Source organism: Erithacus rubecula, assembly GCF_903797595.1.
Source record: "Erithacus rubecula genome assembly, chromosome: 10".
Classification (NCBI taxonomy): Eukaryota; Metazoa; Chordata; class Aves; order Passeriformes; family Muscicapidae; genus Erithacus; species Erithacus rubecula.
The window spans coordinates 22,195,909-22,223,885 of NC_136662.1; the positions used below are offsets into that span (position 1 = coordinate 22,195,909).

General features: G+C 41.8%; 1 protein-coding gene across 1 annotated transcript in view; it reads right to left on the reverse strand.

Moving 5' to 3' along the window:
• Positions 1-9,229: 9,229 nt before the first annotated feature.
• Positions 9,230-27,977, reverse strand: part of SLC1A7 (solute carrier family 1 member 7) — a 48,705-nt gene continuing 29,957 nt past the window's right edge. The window contains exons 7-11 of the mRNA XM_079313339.1: positions 26,722-26,955; positions 19,786-19,980; positions 16,578-16,712; positions 12,603-12,702; positions 9,230-10,567 (exon numbers count right to left, since the gene is read on the reverse strand). Of these exons, the coding sequence (XP_079169465.1) occupies positions 10,331-10,567; positions 12,603-12,702; positions 16,578-16,712; positions 19,786-19,980; positions 26,722-26,955 (901 nt within the window). The 3' untranslated portion in view covers positions 9,230-10,330. The remainder of the gene's footprint in view (positions 10,568-12,602; positions 12,703-16,577; positions 16,713-19,785; positions 19,981-26,721; positions 26,956-27,977) is intronic.

Sequence of the window (27,977 nt, forward strand, 5' to 3'; positions counted from 1 at the left end):
ACAGCGACAGGAGTACAATTGCAGCTTGAGAGCTATAAAGAATTTATCAGGTGCCAAAAATAGCTCGTGGGTAATGAGTTTTTATTGCAGACGGTGGGCACGTTGCCCATCTGTGTGTGCCATGTGGATGCCATGAGCCGTTCTCCCCCCATTCCATTCCTGCAGGGCTCTCACCCGCGGCCATGCCCTCACGGGATGGGGCACCCAGCCCCTGCTCCTGCCCGCTCCAGATACCTCAGGCTGGGATTTCTGGGGAAAGGCCTGCCAGTGCTCCATCTTCCCCAGAGGTTTCACCTCCCCACATGGAGTTACACCCTGCGCGTCCCCGTGCTGAGGGGCCGGGGGTCAGGCGGGATGGGGGGAGCCCGTTCCCCTCCGCCCCTCACACAGCTGCGGGCTCCTCCGGACACAAAGGGCCACGGAGGCGCCTCAGCGGAGCGGGCGCCATCCCGCCGGCCGTGAGCGGGGAGCGGCTGCGGCCATGGCGGATCCTCTGTGCTGAGGGAGGCGGCACAAGGCCGAGGCTTTCCCGATGCAAAGACGGTGCCCTGTGATTCCCTCTTCAAGGAGAACCATGATCCCGATGTCCCCAGGCCCAGCTGGCAGCCGGGGTAAGCTCCCGGGGGCCCATGCGAGACGGAGGAGGGAGGGTGAAGGGCGGAGCCAAGGCCTCTGCAGGGTGGTGAGGAGGGTCCCGCCCTGCCTCGGGAGCCGTGCTGTGCTGTGTTCTGTTTCATGAAAAAGAAGTGCTTTACGCTCTTTTGCGCTTTACTTTTTTTTTTTTTTTTTTTTTTTTTTTTTTTTTTTTTTTTTTTTGGTAAAGATGGGACAAGACTATTTGCAAGAGCATGTAGTGAGAGGATGAGGTGGTGGTGTTCTAATTAGAAGAGAGTAGGTTTATATTAGACATTAGAAAAAAAATCTTTGTTGTGAGGGTGGTGAGGCCCCGTCACAGGTTGCCCAGAGAACCTGTGGATGCCCCATCCTTGGAGGTGTTCAAGGTGAGTTGGATGGGGCTTGAAGCAACCTAGTGGAATGTGTCCCTGCCCATAGCAGAGCACTGGGCTAGATGCTCTTCAAGGTCCCCTTACAATCCAAAGATTCTGTGATTCTGTGAAAAAAAAAGAAAAAAACTATGGATGAAATTTGAAGGGGGATGAAGCAGAAGGAGCTTGCCAAGGCCTCCTTTGGGAGAGCAGTGACAACTCCTGAGGAACTGACTGCAGATCTGGCAGCGGGACAGTGTCCCTGGCAGTGGGGTAGTGTCCCTGGTTGTGGGGCAGTGTCCCTGGCAGGGGGCAGTATCCCTGGCTGTGGGGCAGTGTCCCTGGCAGTGGGGTAGGGTCCCTGGCAGCGGGACAGTGTCCCTGGCAGGGGGCAGTATCCCTGGCTGTGGGGCAGTGTCCCTGGCAGTGGGGTAGGGTCCCTGGCAGCGGGACAGTGTCCCTGGCAGTGGGGTAGGGTCCCTGGCTGTGGGGCAGTGTCCCTAGCACTGGGGCAGTGTCCCTGGCAGTGGAGCAGTGTCCCTGGCTGTGGGGTAGGGTCCCTGGCTGTGGGGCAGTGTCCCTGGCAGTGGGGTAGGGTCCCTGGCTGTGGGGCAGTGTCCCTAGCACTGGGGCAGTGTCCCTGGCAGTGGAGCAGTGTCCCTGGCAGTGGGGTAGGGTCCCTGGCTGTGGGGCAGTGTCCCTGGCTGTGGGGTAGGGTCCCTGGCTGTGGGGCAGTGTCCCTGGCTGTGGGGCAGTGTCCCTGGCTGTGGGGTAGGGTCCCTGGCTGTGGGGTAGGGTCCCTGGCTGTGGGGTAGGGTCCCTGGCTGTGGGGTAGGGTCCCTGGCTGTGGGACAGGGTCCCTGGCTGTGGGGTAGGGTCCCTGGCTGTGGGGTAGGGTCCCTGGCTGTGGGACAGGGTCCCTGGCTGTGGGACAGGGTCCCCGTGGGGTACTCCCCGGGGTTGGCAGCTCCCCCTCGCTGGGTCTCTGGGCCAGGCAGCCCTGCCGGGGAGAAGAGCTTCTGCATCTGCTCAACAGAAGAATCGCCGCTTTGGGGACTTGGAGATTATTTGTCTTAGCTCTCATAAATCCTTCAGGACTGTGCTTTGGAAGGGCAGTTGGGGAAAGGATCCTCCAGCTCCTGCAGGTGCTGGAGAGCTGGGCTGGCAGGGCTGCTCCTGAGGCACCCGTGGCCAAACGCCGCCTCCTCTCCTGCTGCTGTGCAAGACACAGACAGCGGGCTGAGCAGGCGTTGGGTGCATGCAGGAGTGAGCTGGGGACCTGCATTAGCAAAGCAGCTGAGAGCAGGAGGTGTCCTCCTTCCTGGGAGCCCACTGCCATTTCTTCTGCTCCCCAGCGGTCCCGCAGAGCAGGGAGATGGGAGGATCTGATCAAAACTTCATGACTGATCTCTCAGGAAGGTGTTTCCTGATGGTAAATGAGAGTTTAATTTTTGAAGCACCTTCTCACCATGTTGACTGAGCCCACTAACATTTTTGCAAATTTTGCTTAAAAAAACCGAAGAAAATTTATTCTTCTTTAATAATAATAAAGATGTATTTTGCAAATAGAATTTTTGATGGGAAGCAGTCTCTTGGGAAGCTCCTATGATATAATCTAATATCCTGTTAAGTGATTTCACCCTACAGTGTAATGTTGAATCTTGATTCCTGGGTTTGGGTGTAGTTATCCCAAAAATTTAAACATATATAGAGTCTTATATAATATAAACTTAGTTTTGTTTTTTAAAAAGTATTTCCTTTTCTAATAGATTTAATTTATGGAGGTCATTGTAATTGGTTTATTACGTTGCTAATACAAGAACAGTGAGTAAATTTCCTAAAGAACTCCATTGCCTTTAGTGAGGAAAATATTGCTGTGCCCTGTAGCTGTGATTCATGCTGCTATTGTGAAGTCAGCCAGCTGTGAGATATATGTCCAGGCAATGGATGATAAATGTGTTCTAATAATCCAGTATACAAAGTATTTCCATAAAAATTCTTCAGTAGTATCCAAGGACATTAAAAAGTCCATCAATAAAGTCCTTCTTTAAATGGTTTTGAATCAGGCAAAGAGTGTTTTAATGCACAGTTGTACAGGCTACTCAAGTTTTTCCCATGATAGTTCCAGAATCTGTTTTAAGCATATGATTATGATACTGCTCAGAACATTGCTTCTGATAAAAAATTGTATTGATTTTCAGTATTTTCAACTCCAGTTGCATACAAGAAATTAACGAGACTAATTTTGTAACTTGTGATAGAATTGTGTGTTTGTTGACAGCCGTCCCAGGAATTAACTTTAAGAAGATCTTAAGATACATCTTTTATGCAGGATTAAAATTAACACTGATTACTTACATAAGACTCTAGATGTCTCCCCGTCTTTGTGGTGGACCTCTGTTTTGGGTTTGTTTATTACAAATGCAGCAGTGGAATAAAACTCAAAGCACTTCCCTGATGTGCTGAAGAGTTGAGTTGCTGTACCCTGGGGCACCCTCACAGTTTGAATGATTTAACACTGGAAGACTCACTTTGGTTGTTCCTGCTCTGTCTGCAAAGCAGGTAGGAAGAACCAAAGGGAATCTCCAATGCAAACCAGGAAGAAACAACCAAAGTGAATCTTCTGGGTTGTTCCCACCTATGGGAAGAACAAAATGGGATGCAGACCACCTCTTAGTACCTATTGTGAATTTACTCTGGAGAGCCTGTGCAGAAAGTGAGGTGTGGAGCTGTACATCAGTCTTGTGCTCAGCACCAGTGTGGAGACCACACTGAGAAGGAGCTGTGGAAATTCTCCCAATTGCAGAGTTTTTAAACTTCCTTTCAAAACTTCCTGCTAGAGCTAGATCCAATCCAGTGCTGGACTGACACCCTCCTGTCCGTCCTGATTCCTCCCTCCCCAGATATGTGGTAAGGAAGAATTAATGTCAGAGAAATTATTTCTTTTGTTTCAAGAAGTGGATGATTTATTCTAAAACAAAGATAATACTGATTAACTATCGATATAGACTATGCAAATCTCTGAATTTTGTTTTCAGGAAAACTCATTAAAGAAATATGAAAGTATTTAAATGGAAAAGAAGAAGGGTTGAAAATGCTCAGTTTGACTTAGTTCTGTATACTTTCCACATGTTTTTAATAGCCTAGTGGTAAAACCCAATAAAACCACTAGAAGCAATGAAATCATAATGAAACATCTCAAGGTCAGTCTCGTTTTTCTTTTGGTTTTGCCATGCAGTATTTGTAGCAGATGTAATATGAGATATCTGTGAACATAAAACACTTCTTGTTTTGCTTCCCCTGCTTTTTCCATCTCATTAAAATACTTTTTTTTTGGGGGGGGGGAGGGGGAGAATGCTGGGCTAGAGATATCAGATCATTTTTAGGAAAGTTCAAAAGCAGTGATTAACTACGGTGAGTTTCATGTGGTAGGTCAGAGCCTGGCTTTCAGCTGGTGTGGTGTGCAGAAACACAGAAGCAAACATTTGATTCCTAAATGAAATGCAGATACCTCTTTGTGATGAAAGATGGCTGATTTTAAAGCAACTCCTTGTACCTTGCAGAGGTGGAACTTGAAAAGCACATCTGTGACCTACCTGAGCACATCCCAGTGGAATTCCCAGTCAAATGGGAAATCTAGAATTTTATAATGATTAAGTTGCAAACTCTTTGGGAACAACGTTTGCTGGTTGTTGTGCTGGACTGAGTGTTCTATGCTGGTTTGGAAGGAAGGACAGCTGAAAAGGGAGTCACAGATGTCTGTGGGTGCCTGCAGGGCCACATGGGGACAGGAGCTTCGTGAGGAGAGGGATGCCTTGTTCCCTCCCTACATCTCCATCTGTTGGTACCATCTCATCATGGAGCCAGCAGGGAAAGAAGGTTTGATTCTATTGCAGGAGAAGTGATTGAACATTTCCCCCTTCACCTACCCCTCTCCCCATCTTGTCTTTCTGAAGCCTTCTGTTCTTGTTTCCCAAAATACCACTCCGCCAATAACAGACTGCTACCATTTTATTTTGACAGCCTGTAAAATTTCTAAAATACCCTGTGACACAAATCTGCCAAAAGTCTCAGCTGTGCCAAATCTATTCCCATATATGGTCCTCTAGGCAACAGAGATGCAACTGTTGCTGCTTTATAAGTGATGGCATTGTGAGGTTCTGTCCCTTAAAATGGAAGCCTGGCAATTCCTGTGACTATTGTGAGTAGTGCTTCCAGAGAGACTGAAGTGGCTAATCCAAGGTAATCATGAGTCCCCTTTACTGTGTTATGTAACTGCCTCAGCCCTCAGCTCATTTATCCTTCCCATTCATCACCCTGTTGATTTACAAAGGACCTTTTCTCTGTTTACAGATGGGAAGCAAACCCTGCATTCTTGTGGTCACTTGGGAAGTCTGAGTGAATAAGGAACCTGACCTTGAGTAGTGATCAGGCTTCCTGTTCTATTGATCTAATCCATTTGGGGTTTTGTGGGACAAACCCTCTTATAAATTCCAGGAACATCAATCAGAATGCTCTAGAGTAGTTAGTGAGGAATGCAATTTTGAGTGTCTCTCATCTCAGTTGTAGGTGAAATCACAGGCTAAACTGAGAATTTTAATACATGTGTTTCATTTTCAGCTCAGCCCTTAGGAATGGGTGGGTAAAATGTGTCTATTCTGAGGCCTCTTTTCCAAATGCAGCAAAGCCAGAAATTTATTACTGCAAAGAGCTCTGCTCCCCCACTGCAAGGCAGGCAACAGTAGCATCCCTGTAGAAAAACCTTCATTACTTTCACTCCTCTCTGTACTTAGTCCTCAGCTGGGGGGCTGCGGTCTCAGCCAGCCTGCAGGGTAAAGCCAGCAATGGCTCATTGTCTGTGTGTCTGTAGTGACAGAGCTGCTCGTGCAGGAAAAGCACACCTGGGTGCTCAGCAGAGGCACAGACATGGGGGTGCTTAGTGCTGGGCAAGATCTGAGGCAGCCTGAGCTTTCCACGTTCACTTCACTTTTTTTTACACATTTTGCTCGCACACATCAACCACCTTCTGCTAATAGTTACCTCATTTTTATGGAAAGCGCAGAAAGGACTGAGGTCATTTCCAAAACCATCCATCTGGCTTGAAGATGGAGCTTTCTGTCTGCTTTGAAAGTATTATAAATCAGTTTGCTGTTGTTAAAGAGGGACTAAAATTTATGTTTGTTGTAGAATTGAAAGCGAGACCTCATCAAATGGGATGTTACAGAGTTCCTGTCTTTTCTAAGTGCTGTAGAATTGCTGGTATAGCAGTGTGGGCAACTCCAATTTAATGTTTTGACTACTTAGATCATCTTATTTGTATGTTAGGGTTCGTATTCAGGTGGCACAAATAAACTTAGCTGCAATTAAATAATTTAAGTGGAATCGATTATGACTAGCAGAGCATATGAGAAACTGTATTAGTTCCATAAACTTTTGTATTTGGGTTGGCAGCCAAAAGCTCTTGGGAGTTAGTGGTATGTGTAAATGCTCTGGTTGTGTCTCTTTCAGTTCTAATTGTTGCACAAAGATTTATTACAGCAATTCAACACTGAAGAACTTGACATTGGCAAAATACTCAAGAACCTTTTTTTAGTATGTCTTTAATGATGGTTTATGCCACAACAATCTGCAGTGGCTCCTTTCCCCTCAGTAGTATCATCAGACCAAAGGACTTGCAAATTACCATAAAACCACTGCCTCTGATAAGTGTGTGCTAATTTGGGTTACTTCCCAAATTCTTTCTTCTATACCTGTATCCAATGCACCATCCTTCTTAATTATCTTCTTTCCCTCCTCAAGGCTCTTCCCCAGTGTGCCTTTAGAATACTTTAATTGGCTAGATTCCCTTTGTGTTTAGCAGGGGGAGGCAACTTCAAAATAGGATTGAATGTTGCTAGTTAGGGAATATGTTCTTTCCACATATGCTTGAAATTATAACAGCAAACTGTTGTAGTAAGTGATTGACTGGTCGATTGATTGATTTTTTAATATAAATTTTTTGAGACTATAAAGGTCGCATGTTTGTTTTTATGTTCTGAAAGTAGGAGAAACATATTTACCAACACGAAACTTGCACTCTAACTTGATAATCAACAGCTTTGTTATTTTTGTTGGAAGGAAGTGTGATTATAACTGGAAAATGTGAGCAGATCCATGCATACAAATATGTTATAGAACCTACTGCTAGTCTAATTGCACTGTGCATCAAACTGCTTGACAACACAAACTGAGACAAAGAAAATAGCTAAATGGAGGAAAACTTACCACAGAAATTACCAGAAATCATCATAACAGCAGGGTTCACCTCTCCCAGCTATCAGGAGTGTCTTGTGTTCAGTGCAGAATGACTGCAGTAGCTGTCAGGTGCTCCAGTCAAGGACACAATACACCAAGCAACACATATTTACCAGAACCAAGACTCAAAGTGCCTTGTGTCTCTAGTTACAGCATTTCATACCACAAATTACAAAGGCCAGGTGAGAAACAGGATCATTGCCTTCCTCCCGGCTGGATGGGAGACACAGATTGCTGTAAACTCTGAGTTTTAAAGATCCAAACACTATAATGTAAAAAACATAAAGCATTTCCAATTTGCAAAGCACAACTGGACATTCTTTGAATAGGGTTTGAATGCAGAAAGCTGATTTTAGACCAGCCTGTTGATTTCAAAAATATGCCTTCACACATGAGACTCCCATATTACCTACATTTGAGAGCATTATGGGCAAAATAGTGGTTTTCTTTATTGTGTAGGACTTGAGCAGCACAACTGACTGCTGGTTTTTGGTGCTTTATCTCATTTGAAGTTCTCATTGTAGAAGCTGCTTGAGCACCAGAGTTGACTTAGACCTCTTGAGCCATGACTATACTGAAGGGTGTCACACCAAGTATCTTAGGCAAGGGGCAAAAGGATTTTGTTCTTGTAGTTAGCCAAAAGTTGTGGGTGGCTGAGGAAGAAGGTGGTGCTAAGGCTGGGAGCACTTTCTGCTTGGCACAGTGGCACAGTGTGTGGGCAGACTCCAAACCACTCAGTCTGGAACTACTTGTTCCAAATCTTGGATCCACTTGGCCTCTTTCTTCATTTTTATCTATGCAAGGTGATTGTAAATCATTGATAGATGACTGGCAGGATTATACTATCACTTCATGTAGCTGTGATTGACTGGGTGAAGTTGAAACTTTCAGCTGTGTTTTCTTTGTGGGCACAGTTGGCACACAGAGACCCTGCCCTGTGCACGTGCCCTTACCTTGGCTCATCCCTGGCTGCTTGATCTTGTCCCTGCGTCACCCCTTCACTTGTGTTGACACAACTGTCTGTTAGGACTGTGCTAAAAACATATGTGAACTGGTTTGAATTAAATTATTTCTCATCTGGCTCTTTGTCTGGCCTCATAAATAACTGGGTCTGTACAGCTGGAAGAGGAGGGGAGGCAGTGCAGGCAGGAATGGACAGCTGGAGAGGAATGAGGGGGACCTCCTGGAGCTGCTGAGATAAAAGTGTCAGATGCTTTTGTCAGTCAGTGCTTCTGCCCATTCAGAGAGGCACAGATCAGCCTCAGCTCTCCCCAGTCACTCATTCTTATGACACTCTGCAGAGCAGGTCCTTTACAGGACTTGTTCTGGAGCAAATTGCTCTGGATCATTTCAGTTCTTCCCTATTCTTTGTGTTCTGAGTTTGTTGTTTTCACTCTAGGACCAAATCAGGAAAACAGTTACCAACTGTATGTATTTTCAAATTAATACATCATTTCTGAGGAACAGTATGCAGACAAAGAAGACCTATGTGTGTTCTTTCTAGCTTTACTTCTTGATAATTAAACTACTTATAGTATAGTGCTCTGAGGCCACTATTTAGTGTGCATGACATAAGAAATAGTCTGAACAGGAGGCCTTAAAGAAGAGGTGAACGTGTACATCCCAGGAAAACCACTAATCATGAATGAATGATACACTGAATCTGCAATGAACTAATGCATGAAATATTTCTGGTTAATGCAGGAATTGTCCTTTTTGTCTGGGTTATTTTCTCCCTACAGATGAGAAGGGCATATTAGAATACCAGGCACATGGTATCTCAAGCTGCTATGCCACAAGTAGCTAAATATAATATGTCAAGTGCATTGGTATGAGCTGGTATGTAATCTCTGGATCAAATCCCAGCTTTTCAGAAGGTCTCCTCACTTTCACTCTCTCTTTTAGCAGAGACATAAGAAGACACTAATAGTAGAAGTGCACAGACCACCTCTTTTTTAAATGGCAGGTTTATTAAAAATGTTCTCTATCACAACCATTGGAAACATATGCAGCAGATTTTACTGTAAGTGAAAGTTTCAGTAGACAGTGGAAAGGGAGTAACTGTTGACTGAATGATGAGAAATAATGGGGCAGTTTCCACAGCAAGTTCCTCACAAAACCCCATTTTAATTCAGCATCCTTGGGTCCAGTTTGTATTCAGTCTGCCCTTCAGATGCAGCATGTAGTTCATGAGCTCGAGCTTTGAGTTTATACATATTTACAGTAAAACAACCTATAGGTTACAGGAGAGGACACATTAGCACCAGTGCTTATGGATTAGAGCTCACAGTGCCTCTGCCACTGCATGTGCTTGGAACTGACTTTACTGAAGAGTTAGGTTAAAAAAAAGGTTAATAAATCTGGCACTTGGAAGGCAAACTGTGCTCTGTGGTGACCTAGGAAATCTTTGTGTTAGGTATCACACTGGACTGCCTGTCTCTGAAGGCTGCCCATCACAATTACCTTAATGCCCTTTATTGCACAAATGCACACTTCACTTCCCCTCTGCTTGCATTGTTATTTGGGAATAGATGTAACCCCTTGAGATCAGGAAATCAGTGTGATTTTCTTACTGCTGTTATAAAACTAAGCACAAACTCTATATTTAGTGAATATTAGACAAAATTAGTATCTTTAGCAGTTTTGGTGAAACATTTTCACATAGCAAAAGTTCTACAGTGTTCATAATTAACTGAAATTCACAAAAAAGGCTTTGTTTAGAAAATCAAAAAGGGTGAAATAAAAAAAAGCTTTTTAAAAAAAGAAGCGAAAGGAGTGTCAAATACTATATTGAAGTCAGTGAGTGCAGAATAAAACAGCAGTAGTCCATTAGTTAATTTTTCAGTAGTAAAATCTTCCACCTAAAGAAGCCCATGTCTCTTGCAAGCTGTGTGCTTTTCTTGACATTCACAGCTGGTCTCCTAGCTCCAGTACAAGCGGGTGGCCATAAGTCCACATTTTCCTGTTCAAGGCAAAGAGTCCTTCTCCCAGCTGTGAGGTAGAGATTGGGTATCAGGTCACTGGGGCGTGAGATACCTCGAGTGTAGCAGTCACACATTTGTTTCTAGTTCATTTATTTCAATAGTGCAGTGGTCTTTACTGTTGGATTTCTTAGTGTGGTTCTCCACTGGAGTTTCTTCTTGCTCCACTTGTATGGGTATATGGTGCTGCAACCCTTTCACTGTTTCTGGTCCACGAGATTCATTCATGGTCTTCACACAGCCATTTCTCTGGTAAGCCACAATCTGATGGATGTTAACAGGCTTAGTTTCACAGATCAATGGCACCTATGTGAAAAGCATCAAGATCTGGAATACTGCCACTGATTGCTGTATACAACAGGAAGGGAATTTTTACTTGGAAAGCCTGTGAGCTGCTTTACATTCACCAGGATTATCTAGAGCTTCCATAGATTTCAGAAGCTGTTTCTCATATACACTGAAGCATCTTTGCACCATCTGCATGAAGGGAAGGAGTCTGTGTGAAAATGCAAATGCTGTCACAACTCTAATTCAACTTACACTCATGGTAACAGCTGCTTGCCATTGGAAAAGTGGTACAAGTAGGGTAAATAGAGACCAGAATTCCGGGGCTCACTTCAAAAGGTACAGACTCTCAATGACTACTGTGCTAAGCTCTGGGCAGTGCTTGCTCTTGGGTACCATTAAATAGACCAATAAACCATTTGTTGTTGCCTTATGCCTTTCTTTTAATCCAGTAACACCTGTCTCTTCAGTTTGTTCTGTTTTGAAAGAAGTAAAGGGGATTTTATTAACTGATTCATAAGTTAAATATTGAAGTGTTCTTTAAATGAAACCAGATTCTGATGGGGAAAGTAAGACGTAAATACTGGCAAAGAAAGGAGGAGGGCTTGCAGCTGAGAAAATATGGCCTTTGGGTATATATTACTAACTGCACAAATTATGCAGCCAAAATGTATGGCAGACTAGCAGTACTTTTTAATAGCATTACAGAGCATGATTCAAAGAAAAATCTCATCACAGATGACTAAATAATCCCTCAGGAGGGATTTTGCATTGCTGCGACATCTCTTCTTAAGTTCTGACTGAGTTCTAAATACAGCAGTGAAAGTCAGGAGGCCTGTGTTATGTGGGAGCTCAGCCTACACTTCTGGCTTTGTAATGGATGACCTACCTCACCCAGAGCTTGTATTTCAGGGGCTTTGTAGGTAGCTGTGTGTGTAGCCCCTGTCATCAGTAATTACTGCAGTTGCTAATTACCCCAGAGGACACTGCTTGTCTTCTTACATACAACTTGAAAGAGCAGCAATTTTAAATGAATGTTACAGGAAGGCATAGGAATGGGATTGACCACAAAATTGTAGAATGAGAGAAATAATGCTATTTGTGTGGAATACAACAGATGGTGATAATTAACAGAAATTAAACATGTCTTGTGAAGGTTAGTCCTAATGAAGAAATGTTCCTGCATGAACCATTCTGTCTTTGTGGAAGAAAGGTAATGGGAGTCTACCATGAGCTAAAATGGTTGGAGATTAGCACTTCCAAATGTGATGGGCTCATGGAATTAGGAATCTCCTTTGTCAAGGATTGAAGGAAAGACATGAGGAGCTCCTGTTACAAGGAAAGACTGAATGATGCATGCCAAAGGAAGGAGAAAGTACATAGGAGTGGAAGGAGACAGGAGAAGAATACAGAGGTATGTGTGCTGTATGAAATAAGATACAGAAGAATAAAAGCAAAGATGTAAGGAAGTGCTTGTATTAGATGTAGAAAGCATGAAGATGTCTGAGAATGAAGTCTAGAATGGAGTCATGTGCTTGTGCTAGTCTGGAAAGAAAATTATTGCAAGGGTGGCTTCAGATTTTGCTGACTCAGGGGCTTGCAATGCCCAGGGTATTTGCTTTTGATGCGAGCTCATTGATTATGCACATACACACTCATAGATACATTTACCTCCCCTGCACACAGGTAGTCAAGGACATCTGTCACCCTCCTCTGTTGCTGGTCACTCCTCTAGCAGGACAAATTACTGGCCAGTCAGGGCCTGGGTGCTGCGTGTGGAACTCACAGTCCCAGCATCTCATGCATTTGCAGGACAGCACAGCTGCTTCTGCTGCCCCCATCCCCAGTGTGCCAGTCAGAGCTGCCTCGAAGTCCAGTGGCTTTTCACATGACCTCATGGAGGAAGATCCACCCCATGTGCTAAGCTGCCCATTGCCCCATTCTATCCTCTCTCTGAAACAACTTTTATAAACTGGAGGAAGCGAATGTGGGAGCTCACAGGTTCTTTGCCATAGCACAGCACACCCTGGCACACCCTGGCCCACGGCGGGGTTACCTCATCACCGTCCTTGATGAACTCCTTCCGGCAGATGTGGGCCATGATCCCAGCAGCCAGAGCGTCCCCCAGGACATTGATCATTGTTCTAAACCTGTCTCTGGAAAATGAAACAGTAATACTCAGGACATTGATCATTGTTCTAAACCTATCTCTGGAAAATGAAACAGTAATGGTAAGCTGTTGGTTCTCTGGATAAATTCCTGTGCCTCCATCAGATGTAATTATGGCTGAAGGCTGGTTTTGCTAGCTAAAACATTTAGAAATGTTAAGAAGTTTGGTATCAGGCATCCATTAGTTATTGAGCTACTTAATTGGATTTTCCAGCCTTTTCTGAGCTGGATGTGCTGTGCTGCCACACACTTGATTGTGTAACTGAGCTGTGGAGCAGCTGTGTCCCCCTACGGCTGCAAGCTGATTCAGCACTGAAAAAGTCAAATTGCACATCACACCTGCATTTCTGTCCCAGTTTATATAATAAGATCCAGCAATATGGCCTGATTTGGAGACTGGTGCTGCAAATACCTGAATTCAATCATGGCAGAGATCAGCTAGTGCAACCAGTCCCTTAAATTAGTGATCATGGTACCAAATCTCACAACCAAAGTGATGCTTAAAAAGATTATTGTATTGGTAGAATGGGCAGGATACAATCAAAATAATTCAGAAGATTACTATGTAACTACCCTCACAAACCAAGCAACCACTGACCATATTTAAGTAATATACATTCCTGTAAAACCTGTGGTGACTTTGGCTCTTTCACTGGCTATGCAGTAGCTCTTAAAGACTCTTCATTTTCAGTTACCTTTTCCAATTTAAATTTGTATGCTTGACAGTATTTTGTATATATATATAGTTTAACCATTTTTCATTTATTCACTTACAGGATTTCTTCCCTGTATATGGCTTTTACCACTGTCTAAAAAATAAATCTATTAAAATACAGACCATAAACAGACAAAACTGACTGGCTGTCAAAGACAAGTGTTACACTCGAATCATCCTGGAACATATTAGTTAAAACTGATGAGATTTCAAACAGATGATATAGATTTTAAGTCTGAAATACATCATGTCTTTTCCAAGAAAAACATATACATCTGAAAACTCTGTCATATTAGTAACTTAATTTATAAATGTAGGTTATAAAATGGAGGTTCAGAAATCTCCAGATGTTTGGCTTATTAAAGTCAGTGATGGTCCAATATCAACACTGCCCAGATTTCTGATCCTGTATCTTAATATAGAAAAGAATTGAAACTCTGTGCTGATTTTTTTTCAGATATTTTAGGCAGGTACTCAGTGCATATAAATGTTTATGCAGTTGCCTGCTTAATTATCATGAAAATTCCTGCATGAAAGCTTATTTGTGTGTGGAGTTACCCAAACTATATGTGCAATGCAAGTAACTTCAGCAATAATATTCCACAGCCTACACCTAGACGTGGTTGCTGACTCCAGGACCCAGTCCTACACTTGTTTGCTCAATCCATTTTTAAAAATGCCTTCTGTTCTGATTTTGGGTTTTGCCTTGAAGAAAATTTCCACAAGAACATGTTAAACAGGGAAAAAATGCAGTTACAGCACATACCAATAAAAGTTCCTGTTACACACTGACTTCTTTCCTTCTTGATTATCAAATAGCAATTCTTGGAAAGATAGTCAGTGTTATGAATTGTGGATTGTGCAACAAGTCAGCTGTGGTAGAGAAGAAGTTGTATGAGCAGAGCTCAAGAGTGAGCTCCCTTTTGAGCTCTGATTAGTATATTTTCAAGAGAGGATTTTTCCAAGGAAACAGTGCTCCACACTGAAGCTCTTAAGAAAAGGGACAGCCTGGCCGGTTGTGCTCCATGTTCTGAATGTGTGGAGCAGTCTGCACTATGCATGAGGAGAACCACAACACTCACCACTGACATTTCTCCTCTGAGAGGCCAAACCTGCTGCTCTCAGTGCAAATGTGTGAGTCAGTGGCATTTGAGCTGTAGATGATGTTATTAAAGATGTAAAACTTTTACCTTGTGTTTGATAAATGAGCTGGGAAACATTTTGATTTTTTCTTTATGTGTCTAAGCACTAGTTAAAGGTATGAAGGTCACATACATGCTATGGCTACCTAAGAGAGTTGTAATACCTGCAGTGCATTGTAATGGGTATTTCAGTCTTGTGAGATCATCTAACCAGCCTTCTTTAAGCATTCTTCATACTCCAGTACTTCCAAAACTAATACTGAAAATATTCATCATGTCAACCATGTTGACACTTTGCATCTGCAGGCTCTTGAAACCACCAAGTGCCGAAATACAGAAATATGCTTTCTGTTTGAAAGGTCATCTGCAAAAGACAGGAAATTGGGTCTATTCCTTACTCACTTTTTAATACCATCTGGAACTATAGCCTGAAAAGTCTTTTCTCTGTTGTTTTGAAAAGTTGTGTAAGACAAAAAGAAGAATAATTCCCATATACCCTGGAAGGCTTACTGGAAAAACAATGAAATGTTGATGTTGCAAGAGCTGGACAAAAACTGAGCAATATAGAGGGGAAAGGCTTTTGTAATACAGTCTTAAAATATTCAGACAACACAAGATCATGAGCCCTATTTATGCTAATAATAATAATTTTCTGTTACACTGGACAGGAAATATTTTTTCTCACAATTCTTCGTACAAAAAAAATAGGTGGCTAAAAGTTGGATAAAATAGGATTTATAACAGGATGGACTTGTAACACATTTTTACCCAGAACCCTGATGTAATGAAACTCCCGTATTAAAGGAGATACATTTTATATAGCTTAAATAAAATTAATTTGGACATTTCCTTGTGTATGCATATGCTAGTTACCTAGTTAATTGACATGCTAATGAGCTAGGGACCAGTATTTTATGATTCATCTTCCTAGACTATTCACAATTGATTGATTCATCGGCAGTTACATAAAAGTTAAAAGTTAAATAAACCACTGCTTATGAATTTTTAAAGTGATGCCTCTTTCCTGGTAACATAAATCCCTTTCATCCCAAGTGTGTTAAGTTTCAGCCCCTGTCTGTGCTGTTCAAACCCCCCTGATTGGGGATGCAGCAAAATGTCCTCTGCAGAATGGCTGCACTTGCAAAACTGGGGCTGCAAGCAGCTGATGCCTATTTAGCACTGAGATCAGAGAGCACAGAATTGCATCAGGATCTGTGAAAGGAAGATATTATTGGTGCCAGCACTCAGGCTGACTGTGTTGGGGCTGCAGCAGCAGTAGCCATATACAGCCCACATCAGCACCATGTTCTCATGGCTCTTGTGGGCTTAGGGGTGCCAGTGGTACTTTCTGGCTTTAGCAGTGGCTCAGGCCTCTTGCAGAGCGCTTCACTGCACTGAGATAATGGCCTTGAAGCACCAGTGGGCTGATAAGTAGAGTGCAGGCAAACCATATTTCCTAGGAATGTTGGTCTCTTATCCTTTCTCAAGGTCAGATGCCTAAGCCAGATGCCCCTTAAGCACATTTATCTGGCCCAACCTTCAAACTTGTCTTGAAGATCATCACCCAGCCTGGATAGGTGCATCCACTTCCATGGCCTGACTATCCTAGATAAAAGTAGCTCTGAAGTTTTTTTGGGATCTGATCGTGAAGATTTATCAATATCCTCTTCTGGACAATCTTGTCTATGTTAAAAGCTGCTGTGGTCACTTTTCAGCTCTGGTTTTAGACTAAAGGGACTCCACTTCTTCAGCCTTTCCATGCAAGATGTATTTCCAAGACTCATCTAGACTCCCTCATTTGTGTGTCTTTTTCAATATAATGTCCACATCAGCAGAGTTTTTAATCAGTTCTTTTGTTATCTATCTATCTATCTATCTATCTATCTATCTATCTATCTATCTATCTATCTATCTATCTATCTCTGTATTACTGTACCCCTGGAAACCATTTGCCCTCTTAGCAAAGTTGACACCACAGAAGACTCAAGAGCTTTCTGTTACTTACAGTGCCCAGTCGACAGCAATAATCAACGTGATGTCGTCTGTTGGGAGCCCCACCGAGGTGAGAACAATGACCATTGTCACCAGGCCAGCTTGTGGGATGCCTGCAGCACCTATGCTGGCAGCTGTTGCTGTAATACTTTAACAATGAAAGAAAGGAATAAACTTTAGTTTCTGGAAGAAACCATACCATGTTTCTAAACCGTACTCTTACACAAGCCACTGCATGGAAGTGCCAGTGTTTTGTGGATAGAATCCAGGCGAGACAGCAAGAACAGGCAGAACTGTCTGCCCAGGGCTAAATTCTCACCCTCAGCCTTTGCAGCTTTGGCACTGGTGGGGCAGTTCTATTCTCTCTGAATACCAAAGGTGCAGAGCAGAAGGGCCAACCAGGCTGTGGGCTGAGTTCTGCCAGCTTCTCATGGGTCACGGCAGCACTCAGTGCTGTGTGCCAGGAGTCTGCCAGCCCCACTCGTTGCTGTTCTCCTTTGGCAGCTGAGCTCCCAGCAGTCACCTCTGGGTCACCATGGGTGGCTCCTGTGCCAGGCAAATCCACAACTGGCCTGCCTGGGGCCTTTACTGTCAATCCTTCTCAAGGGTTAGGCCAAGGGTAAAGAGGCTGGGCCAGGGGTGAAGCCCTTGCACAGCACATGGCTTTGCATACTTGGATTTAAATATGAAGCAAGTGTGAATGTGACTGTATATGTTCAGTTTCTGGAAAGTATTTTTATTTGACCTTCATGCCATTTTTTCAGCCAGGCAAGCAGAAATGAATGGGAGACCAGGGCAGGAGTAGACCCGGCAGACTTTACGTTTTTTTCATAATGTTGTTTTTAAGGGTGGGATTTAATTCCTTTTTCCAGGAGCAAAAGTGACTGGATGTATTCATTTCCACCCAACTAGCAACTTCCAAGAGCTAGGCCATCCAGCAGAAGGACAAAGAACAAATGTTGACAGTTGTAAAATGATGACAGAAAGCATTTACACTGATAATCCTCTGCATTCATCAGTCAAGAATGTCAGAGCTTTTGGCAAGCAGTTAAGTCTCATTAACCTACTAAGGAAAATGAGGATAAGTGTATTCACCCATATGGAAACTGAAACACAGGGATATCCAGTCCCTTGCTTACAGCTATACCAGTACAGTGGCAGCAGTATTTCTACCTAGAGCCCTTTTTTAAAATAAAAAAATACATTAGCATGTGAGTATGATAAGGAAGGGGAAAGACTTAAAATTACATTTTGCAAAAGTTAACTCGTATAACATCCTAATAACATTGCAATAGAGCATAGATAGGAAGGGACAGAAGCTCAGTAGCTGAGTAAAATGTAACTATTATGAACATCAAAAGGCTTTCCAGTTACTGCTATGAACTGGCTGTCTGATCAGGACTGCTGCTTCTTGCATCAGGCCACAAAGTCTCAGAACTTAACTGGGAGTAAAACCAGGAATATTTATCTAAGATTTTATAAACAAGCTATCTGCTATTCCATTCCATCTTTACCTTAACGTAGATATTTCATTCTGTAAGTTGATGGAAATCTTTACTCTCTTTCTCTGCTATGCTGATGTTTGCATTGATAGAAACTGTTAACCTGGATTTTACAAACTATGAGCAGAGTAGACAGATTATCTCTCTAACAATTTTTTTTTTCTCTGGCAAAAATACCCTGGCATTCAGAATTATTTGGATTTTAAATCTCCTGGTCCTAAAGTATCAAGACCTGGGGTAGGTTTCGATACAGTTAGAATTTGGATTACATCATTGACAGTACTGTGTCCACCATGATTTCCTGTTTAGCTTCCTCATTTGTGAGTCTTTTTTTTCTTCTTCTTTTCTTGGATTTTTCCCAATCTGTACTTGTATTTTCAGTCTACTGTTTTACTTCTATCTGATCCTTATGTACTAGCACTTGATGTGGGGAATAAAAGTGATAAAAGGGGGTTCTGCTAAGGAAAAGTTCGAGCTTACATTCTTTCCATTTACTACCACCCTTCTTAATTTTTAAAATTAGTGTTCTTTACTTCAAAGTATGTGTAATCTCTGCTCATGCTCTGGACCATATTTTAGCATCACATGCTAAAAAGATCTCAAAATTCCAAATCACCAAAGACTAAGTTTTAGCACAGGCTCATTCCAACAGTTTTCAAAGAGTGCTAGCCTGAAGCAAGAGCTCATATGGGCACAATTTATTTCTTCTTTTTGTAGTTCCAACCAGGTCTTGCCAGAAGCCCATTAGCAAACCTCAGCTGTCATCTGGGGTTGCTTTCAGGACTCTCCTTGTCATGAAGGTTTTCAGGTCCAGCAGAAGATGGGCAAGGCCCAGCATGTAAACGGGGCAGTGGTGAGGTCAGTGGGTGGGTAGTTTAGCAGATCTCAAATATATTGCACAAAGCTCTGACTATGAGGAATGTTTTTATAATCATTTGTTCCCTGCTGGAAACCTGCAGGTTTCAGTCCCTAAGGAATTCTTTGGCAGTCACTGGAGTTATTCTGGCAGTAATTGTTCAGCTGGATCTTCCAGTCTTCTGGACACATTACAGACCTTTCAAGGATGGAATACACACTCCATAACACTCTCTACCAACTGAGAGCATGGTTGTTTATGAAGCTTTCTGCTTTAACAAGCAGCAGAGAAGACAATTAGAAAACATCTGAGTGATCTGACATGTTTGTGAAAACCTGCCCTAGTAGTTGCATCTGTCCTTCTTTTCTCTTTCCCTAATCCTGCCCATGTTACTTGATATAAGACTTCCAGTTTTGCAACTTTTTAACCTTTTCCTTTAACTTGAAGACACAAATCAGACTTCAAGTTGAAAACAGTTGTAACATTTAAAATAGTATTTTAAACACCAGTAATAATAAAATGTTCCAATTCTAGAAGTGATCAATGGCTTGCCTAAAAGCAAAAGTTAGACAGTTATCCTCACAGAAGCGTATTTCCTGGTGTGCCCATGCAGGACACTATTGAACAGGGCCACTACAATTCCTCTCTGAGCAGTCCCTGATCTCTGCTTTACTTTGAAACAACTCTTCTATGAGGGATGAATCCTCTGATAGCAGCAAAGATGAGTTTTGCACTTGCTACGCACAAGTGTTGTGCCTCAGACTCAACAAAATGATGGCCCTGATGGGTCCCTTCCAACTGAGCCGATTCCATGACTCTCTGCAGACAAGCAAACCCCAGCCCGTGGAATGTGTGGTTTGTACCTGATGGTGATGATCTGCCCAAAGTCCAGCTCGTAGTTGTTGACTTGGGCGATGAAGATGGCAGCCACGGCCTCGTACAGCGCCGTCCCGTCCATGTTGATGGTGGCTCCCACGGGCAGCACGAACCGCGCGATCCTCCTGTCCACGTGGTTGTTCTCCAGCAAGCACTTGAAAGTGATAGGCAGGGTGGCTGAGCTGCACAACAGCACAGAGGCACAAATTGGGTTATTTCTATTTCTGAGGAAGGAATCAATTGTAGCAAACCTTGTCCTGGCAGGGGAAGTTTCACACAACCATCCGAGCTTCTTGCTCCTTGCACTGCGTGTCACTCACCGGGTAACTCACTGCTTTGCTCGATGGAGGATAAAGACAGTTACATGAATAAATGTTGGAGTTAGTGATAATTTTGTTCCCCAAAGTTAGAAATATTTCTCTCCCTGTTTCAAAAGCAAAGGGACAGAAATCCACAGAGGCAGTGTTGTACACTCAAATACAAGAAAAGGGAACAACACCCTGTGCAGCTTATTACTAAAATCTCTAAAATATACACACATGGTTTCTAAAAATGTTTCTTTCCAGGCCTACCTCATAAGTAAACAATTTTTTTATTTCTGCAAGGTCTGAGGCAAAGATCTTATCAACAGCAGCCTGAAAATGAAAGTTGCAGACAAAACGTCTGTATTTAGGAATATAAAATCCCATTTTCTCCCTGGGACAGATCTGCCCACGTCTCTTGTGTGAATATATAACAATCACATAACTGCTGGTCATATAATAATGTGTACCTATGTAAATGAGATGTGTGTGGAGTAGAATTGAATGCTCTACGACCATTTGACAAATATTCATTTTAAATTGATACCCTGAAATATATTTCTGATTTTTATTTTCATTAACTGAGACAATTAACAAAGCACTCTATGGCCATGTATTTTCTCATTTTTAATAAGAGGCACACATTTTTAAGTACTAATACATTGAAATATATTTAGATTTTATCAGCACTTTTGGTAACATTCTGCATTTTACTATGTGGTGTCTCATTCACTGATGTCATGAGTAATGAGACTGCATTTAAGAGAGTGATGGGGTAATTTTTGTGGAATATGAGTTTGTATGGAAAATAAGTAACGCCACTGAAAGAAATTCACAAATCACAAAATACTTTCCTTGTTATTAAACCAATTCTAATACACTGCTCACTATCTGAGACTATTTAAATAGATGTAATATAGCAAAGTTCTTCAAAATTATTCCAAAGTTACCTCTTCAAAAAGATGGTAATAGGGGAAATATTGGTATGGTGACATTGTGATCTTCAATGTCCTGTTGTCCTGTGATTTACATGCCCTGAGACAGGAAATACAGGTGTCTTCCCCCTATTTTGGCAGCTCAGATTGCTCTGTCACTGTGTGTATTGACCCTCAGATCAAATACGGCTCCTACACCTAAATCTCATAATGACCATTAGCTGTTCTCAATTGAAGATAACACATTGGATCTGCAAATTCTTTCTCAGTTGTTGCAAATGTCCTATAAAAGCACAGAGGGATTAAAAAACCTCTGAAATCACAACGCCAAGTTTGCAGAAATGCCTAAGCAAAATATTTCCATGAGTAGGAGTTGTCATTTTGTATTTGTGCAAGCTGTTGTTCAAGGAAAGTAACTGTGTTTGGAAAGGAAAAGTAACTTCCTGCCATGGAAACACAAAAGAAAAAAGACAAGGCTGTGTTTTCAGTTTGATATCTCTGTTTTCTCTAACTTTATGAAGTCTGACTGCTGAATGATTTACTACAAACTGGCAGTCACTGCCTGAAAATCCAGAGCAAAGTCTTTCTCTAAATATGTAAATATACTGGAAAGGCAAGAAAGCAATGGAAATCTGGTTACCTCCTGTAACTGGGGTATATTAAACTTTTTAATTCAGGCAGTGCTAGTATTTAATCAATATTTACTTTGAAAAACAAACATAGCAAAGCATAACCCCATAATCCCCAAGCTGCTCATGAGATGTTATTTCTCTCTTGAGCATGCTTGTCATTTTTCACACAGTCATTTATGAATGACTGAAATTCTCTGCAGGTGTTTACCATAAAATATTCATAAAAGAAGAGGCTGTGGCTCACAAATAATGTAAAACTGAAAGCCCTGGGAGTAGATGCAACTAGGAGCAGACTCAGTAGCATTTCTAGGTGTTCTGATTAGAGGCATCACCAAGAAAAAATTATTTAACTCATTCTTTCCCTTTCCTGCAGCTACTCAGTTTTGGAGTTACTTGTTTTTAAAGACAGTCTTCCCTCAGACATTTGGCTTTTCTGTAACAAAACCCTGTCTAATTTCTTTGGGTGGAAATGAGGACAAAAAGGTAATCTTACAAGTCCTTGCCACCTTGCCCACACTCTGACATACCAGAATATTAAACCCAAGTGTCTGCCTGTTCTGAGGGCAGAGAACTGAGCTGCCAAACATTCAAATTTTAGATTATTAACATGTTACAATTTGGTTGAGATGTTAAAAATATTGTGCAAAACCATCTCAATACCAATGGCACAACCAGCAAAATCTGTATCTATTTCCATTGTTGTGAACAGATTTTGTGACACTATTTTTGCAAGAATTCCACTTCTAAACTTGTTCAGTGTCTCACAGTTAGGTGTGCCTTTCATTTGAATTTTATGCTGACTGAAGCAAAATTTCTAAGGAACATAACACATTGGATTTGTTGTTTATTAAATATTACAGTAATAAAGAAAATGGTCAGAATGTAAGTGTTGTGATGATGAAAAACATTCAAGGCATTGAAAGAAAACAAATTTCTGGGTTCTTGTACTTTCTTAGACAGGCAGCTACTACATTGTCTCTCTCAAAATTATGACACTGTATCTTAGAGTTCATAGGATGTGTGAAAGACTTTCCAGAACAGTCTGCTCAGATGAGAAATTTAATTCATGATGTAGAGGTAGTCTTCTCAATTTGCACTAAATTTGTTTTATGTGCTTTCTGTATTTCTCCTTGCACAATCAGCTGTTGCAACACAGAATGTTAAAAATCTGCTTTGTCCTCTCTCAGTCTGGATTGGCCCAATAACTCTTTAACCTCTCATTTGCAGGATTGCTACTTTACATCCATGATTACTTTGTCAGCACCTGTTTCACAGATATGAACTCTTTCTGAGTACAGCTGGCAAAAGTTATGTGGAACATCCTAGAAGAGATTGTCCAATGATATTTCATTTTTACTCATATTGTATCATCTGGCACACACCAGAAAAATATGTCTTACTTAAGGCTTTGGCTATTGGTGGCTCTCAGGAGGCAAAGGGGGAAAAAAAAGGGTCCTTCTGTAGTTTTGGAATAATATTAATATATAATTTCAATATTATAAAAGACATAAGCAAATAATTTTTCTAGTTTGTCTTTTTAGTTAAACTAGGTGAAGTTTGTTTTCTTGAAAGCTACTTTTATCTAGTGTCAAACAGTGGAGCAGTAACCTTAAAGCCTGACATTTAATATTTATTAGGAGAAAAAAAATACTCTAAAGCACTGATCTTAATCTGTTCAGTCTTTTAAAAACTGACCCAAAGATTTCAGCTGAGAGGTATCTTCTCCCAGCATTAACTCTAACAATTAAAAATACATTTGCAGTCTTATCTCAATAAAATGCTGCAGCTGCAGAGACTGAGCATAAGCTAATGCTGGCCCAGGCCAAGCTCTTACTAGTGAGAACCACAGACAGCCAGTCACTGTGGAAGAACAGCTGCTGTGTTTATCTTATCATTCAAATGCATTTTGATATTTGCTCCAAAAAATCAGCAAACTGATCTCATCTCCCCTTTCTAAATCTGCCTTTAATTTACACTATGCAATAGCCAAGATCTTAGTGTTTCATAAGCAGCAAAACCCTTGAAAAACTCATGGTTTATAATTTTTTTTTTTCAGAGGAGATGAAAATTGCTTCTTTTGATGGGATGTACCGCTGAAAAGATGCTTTAATTCATTAATGATATGGAAAGATGACCTAGAAAGACAAAATTCCCTCTTGCCGTTAGAATGAGGAAAGCTAAAATCAATAGAATTTTGCCAGCTGGCCAAATACTACTTTTTCAGTTTGGTAAGAGGTGACAAGATCAGGGGCAGTGTGAGGGGAAGAAAAGAGAGTCAAAAATCCCCAGCTGTGCAGCCTGGATACCTCAGAGCAGGGTGGGCAAGGGCAGCACGTGCTGCGCACCCCACAGTGGGGCAGGAAAGAGGAGCTGTACACATTCATTTGTGTCCTAAAGGATGCACCAAAGGAAAAAGATCTGCTTTTCTGCCCCTGCCTCTCCACTGATACTGGTGCAAAATATTGCGGTGGTTGGGTTTGTGGAGAAGTGTAAGGGGACTGAGAATGGGGTGCAGAACCTTTCACTAAAGGGAAATGAGCAGAAATAATGTTGAGATTCAGTAAAATCCTTGCCATCAGATGGTCTCTTAATGGCTCTCATGTTTTCCTGTGTTACATTCCTGGGCTTTGTAAATGGTTTTGTTTTTGCTTCTTGTAGCTTGATCTTTAGCTTTAAAAACAAGCTTTCCACAGGTGCAGAGTATCTGCAAGGAGTCTCAGAACACTGACTCGTGGTTTTCTATCTTTAGATGTAGACCTGAACCAACACAGAAACATCTCCAAGAAATACACCAGTATTCTTAAAATCAACTCTTTGTTCTCCTCTAGGATGATCTGAAAATCCAATACCCACATGACAAGTGTTATATAATGCCCCTGTGGCAAGTCTTATTTAACCAAATACAGATGTGTTGACTGTCAGGAGAGACAGCTCTCCTGTCCAGCCCCAGTTATTTGTGCATGTTCTTTTGGCAACGGCTCAGTTATGTGCAGTATCCATTCCTTTCAGTGTAATGAAGGTGAAAAGTTCAGCTATCTCTAGACAAGACACTGGGATTTGAGCAGAAAAACATTGGAAACCATGTTGGGCCTGTGTTGGATTTGCAAAATATACACACTCTTAAAAGAGGGACAAACAGCTAAATCCAAAAATGTCCAAGGCCCAAATCCATATGTTCAGAGCCTTCCCACAGGACTCACATTAAATTTGGTGGTACTTTAGCTTCTGTCAAGAAAGATACTAAATCTGGTAGTACGTCCTGCTGGTGGCTCTGGGGCAGACTGAACTGCCAGCTGGTGGCAGAACTCTGTTCCCAAACTACACCTTCTCTGGGCCTGTAAGTAATTATTCCTTGCACAGCTGAAGGGAGAAAGTGCTGTCTCAAAGCACTTGATATTCCCAGAGACAGTCTTATCTGGGAGTCAGAGCCCAGGAGAGTCAAGGTCAGCAAGGTTTAAGAGAAAGCTGAATTCTGTGAGTATTCCCCACTGTCAGAGGGCACTCTCACATCAGCTTGGAAGGGGTAAGGAGATGGAGCTGAAGAAAAACCTCAAGTAAGAATTGGTTTCCCTTAAAGAGGCTAAGCAGGACAGACATTTCTGTCTCATCAGTTTCCAGACCAGTAAAGGACTCCTAAATTGGTGATAAAACCAAAATACAATGCTGATGCATAATGTGGAAAATTAAGAAAAGTAATGGTTTTGAAATGGTGGAATATCTGCTGATCTTTTAAGTCTTTATTAAGCTTCCCTTGTTAAAGGCCTCTATATTCATGAAAAAGTTGGATTTTTCTTCCTAAAAAGAGAAATACTCAGATATTAAAAAAAGCTATCTCTTTCTAGGGAAAAAAAAAAAAAGAATGAAAGAAATGGCACTGATTAAAAAACTGAGCTGTCAGCAGTAGTTTTCGGAAAGAGAATTCCTAGAGAAGCAGGGCAGGTAGTCAAGTGTGTCAAATGTGAGCCTGATGAGCCTTTTCCAACATTAACATCTTTAAGTACAAAATTCTCATCTTACTTGAATCTGGGGATGTGGTGATATCTCAAGCTACATACTTTTTACATTCTAATAAAAAAGCTTTCCTTAATGATTTAAGCATAATTAGATTTTAAGCACCACCCATCACGTAATTTGTCTTGATTTTGTGTTTCTCAGCACGTTGCTCTTTATAGGTAATTTTGAAGCAAACTATTATATATAAAAATATAAAATGTCACAATGGAAATCCAACACCTTCTGTACTGAAATTATAATTCCCTCTTCTGCTGTCATATAATCTTCTACATTCTTTCAGCCACAGATGCCATGAAACATGTCATCATATTGGCTACACAGAAATATTATTTTCATTGTCATTTTTGTATCTGCTCCATGCAAGGGAATTCCAGCCCTTTCAAGCACATCTCATGCACCATTTTATCTATGTTGGGAGTCATTTTCATAGCATGTTCACAAGCTGTTTCCCATTTTCACTGTACCTTTATTCAGCTATGGTTAAAACTCATTGTACATCTTCCCTAAAAAGGGTGCAAAAGATATTTTTCCTTGAGAACAACAGTTAAATACTTTCCCAGAGCTGGACAATAGCTTGCAACCACAGTCTTTTTCTTGATGTACCAAGAGACAAGGACTAAGATGAGTGGAAAGGATAAAATGTTTCCACATGACTGAAATAGGAGGTTCCCCACCAATACCAAAAATGAAGTCTGGACAAACATCATGTCTCTCATATACATTAACTCTGTAGAAGCAAAGTATTTTTTATATGGAAAAAGTACTTATTTCCTTTCTAGTCCTCTATGAAAAAATGGTTTTGTCTAATGTTTTTTAAACCAAGGGAAAACAATGTGACAAACATTATTGTTGGCTCCTACATAACTTCTAAATGTTGAGACACATATTTTTTAAATTTATCCCAGTGAATTGGATAGAGACCATTGTTTAGATACAGATATATCTACTCCACTACAGTAATAGTGTGCTCTTCCCAAGAGGTAGCTATAGTAAGAATCTAGCAAGTATTTTATTGGATCTGTCTAGAAACTCTATAATACCTGGAAGATGTGGCCAGAGCAATGAGCAAGGCTTGAAGGATCCCTCTGATGAAGACGATGGGATTCTTCTTGGTGATGAAGAAGTACATCATTGGCAGAATAAACAGCCCGTGCACCACCAGGCCGCACACCACCGTAATGGCATAGAAACCCAGCTTCTTCCCAATAGCCGACGGGTCATCCATTTCCAAGATTTTGCCAGCTATTAGGAACACAATTCCAAATGGAAAATACCTGAGCAAGAAGAAAGACAGTCATTATTAGTAGACAGCTCCCTTCCATCCCACAGTAAGAGCTGGCAGCTCCTTCCCATGGCAGTGCAGTACCAGGGTTTGGCTTTTCTGTCTCCACATCAGAGGAGGATGCCCAGAGCACTGGGCTGAACAGTTTTTTCTCTAGGGTCCCCCCTCAGCACAGCTGAGGTTATGGTACTGGCCAGGAATGACTTTAAAATGTTTGGTTCTGAAGGCAGCTCTGACTTTTTAGCTTCAGGCAGGTAAATTACTGGGAAGAAGGGGAATGAATCCTAAGCTCCTCTCGCATGTTTGTGCTCATGTAGCTGTTCATAGATTTTTGTTGGTAGCTCTTAAATAAACGTTTATGTTGCCTTTGGAAGACAGAGGAAAAACACCAATATGCATTAGACATGCTGTTGGACTACCTGAGGGTTTGATTTGGGGCAAATAAATAGGCAGAAGATTTGTTAGTTTCTGAATCCACTCTGGACAAGTGCTTTATCAAAGCTGTGTACAAGGTCATGGGTGCCAAAAAGCTTTAGATTTAAAAAAAATAAAAATATGGGAGCATCCAGCCATCTTCCACTTGCAGTTGTGCTATTTTCAGAGACTTGACACTACTTCCTTAATTTTACAGAAATAAGCTGCATCCTTTGATGTATCCACCCAAACAATCATTCATTCCCTGACCAGCTCAGTCACATTGGACCATGTAGCTGGAAAGAGAGGTGTGTTGGCAGGTCTGGCTGGGTCTGCAGCAGTGCTGGAAGGTATGGAAGTACCAGCTAGAGCATCCCATCATATTTCTCGCTTGTGTGGGCTGGGTGGTTATGATCCCTCTTGGCATGCCCAGGGATTGGGGTGCTCTTGGGGTGTACAGCACACCCCACCCAGCTATACTATCTTCTGTTTAATTTAGAGTAACATAGAGGGTGCCCCATCAACAGGATGGCACAGAGCAGCAAAACTAAAGGTTGCTCATCCTCATTTATTTCCCTGGAAATAAATTTGTGAGATTTC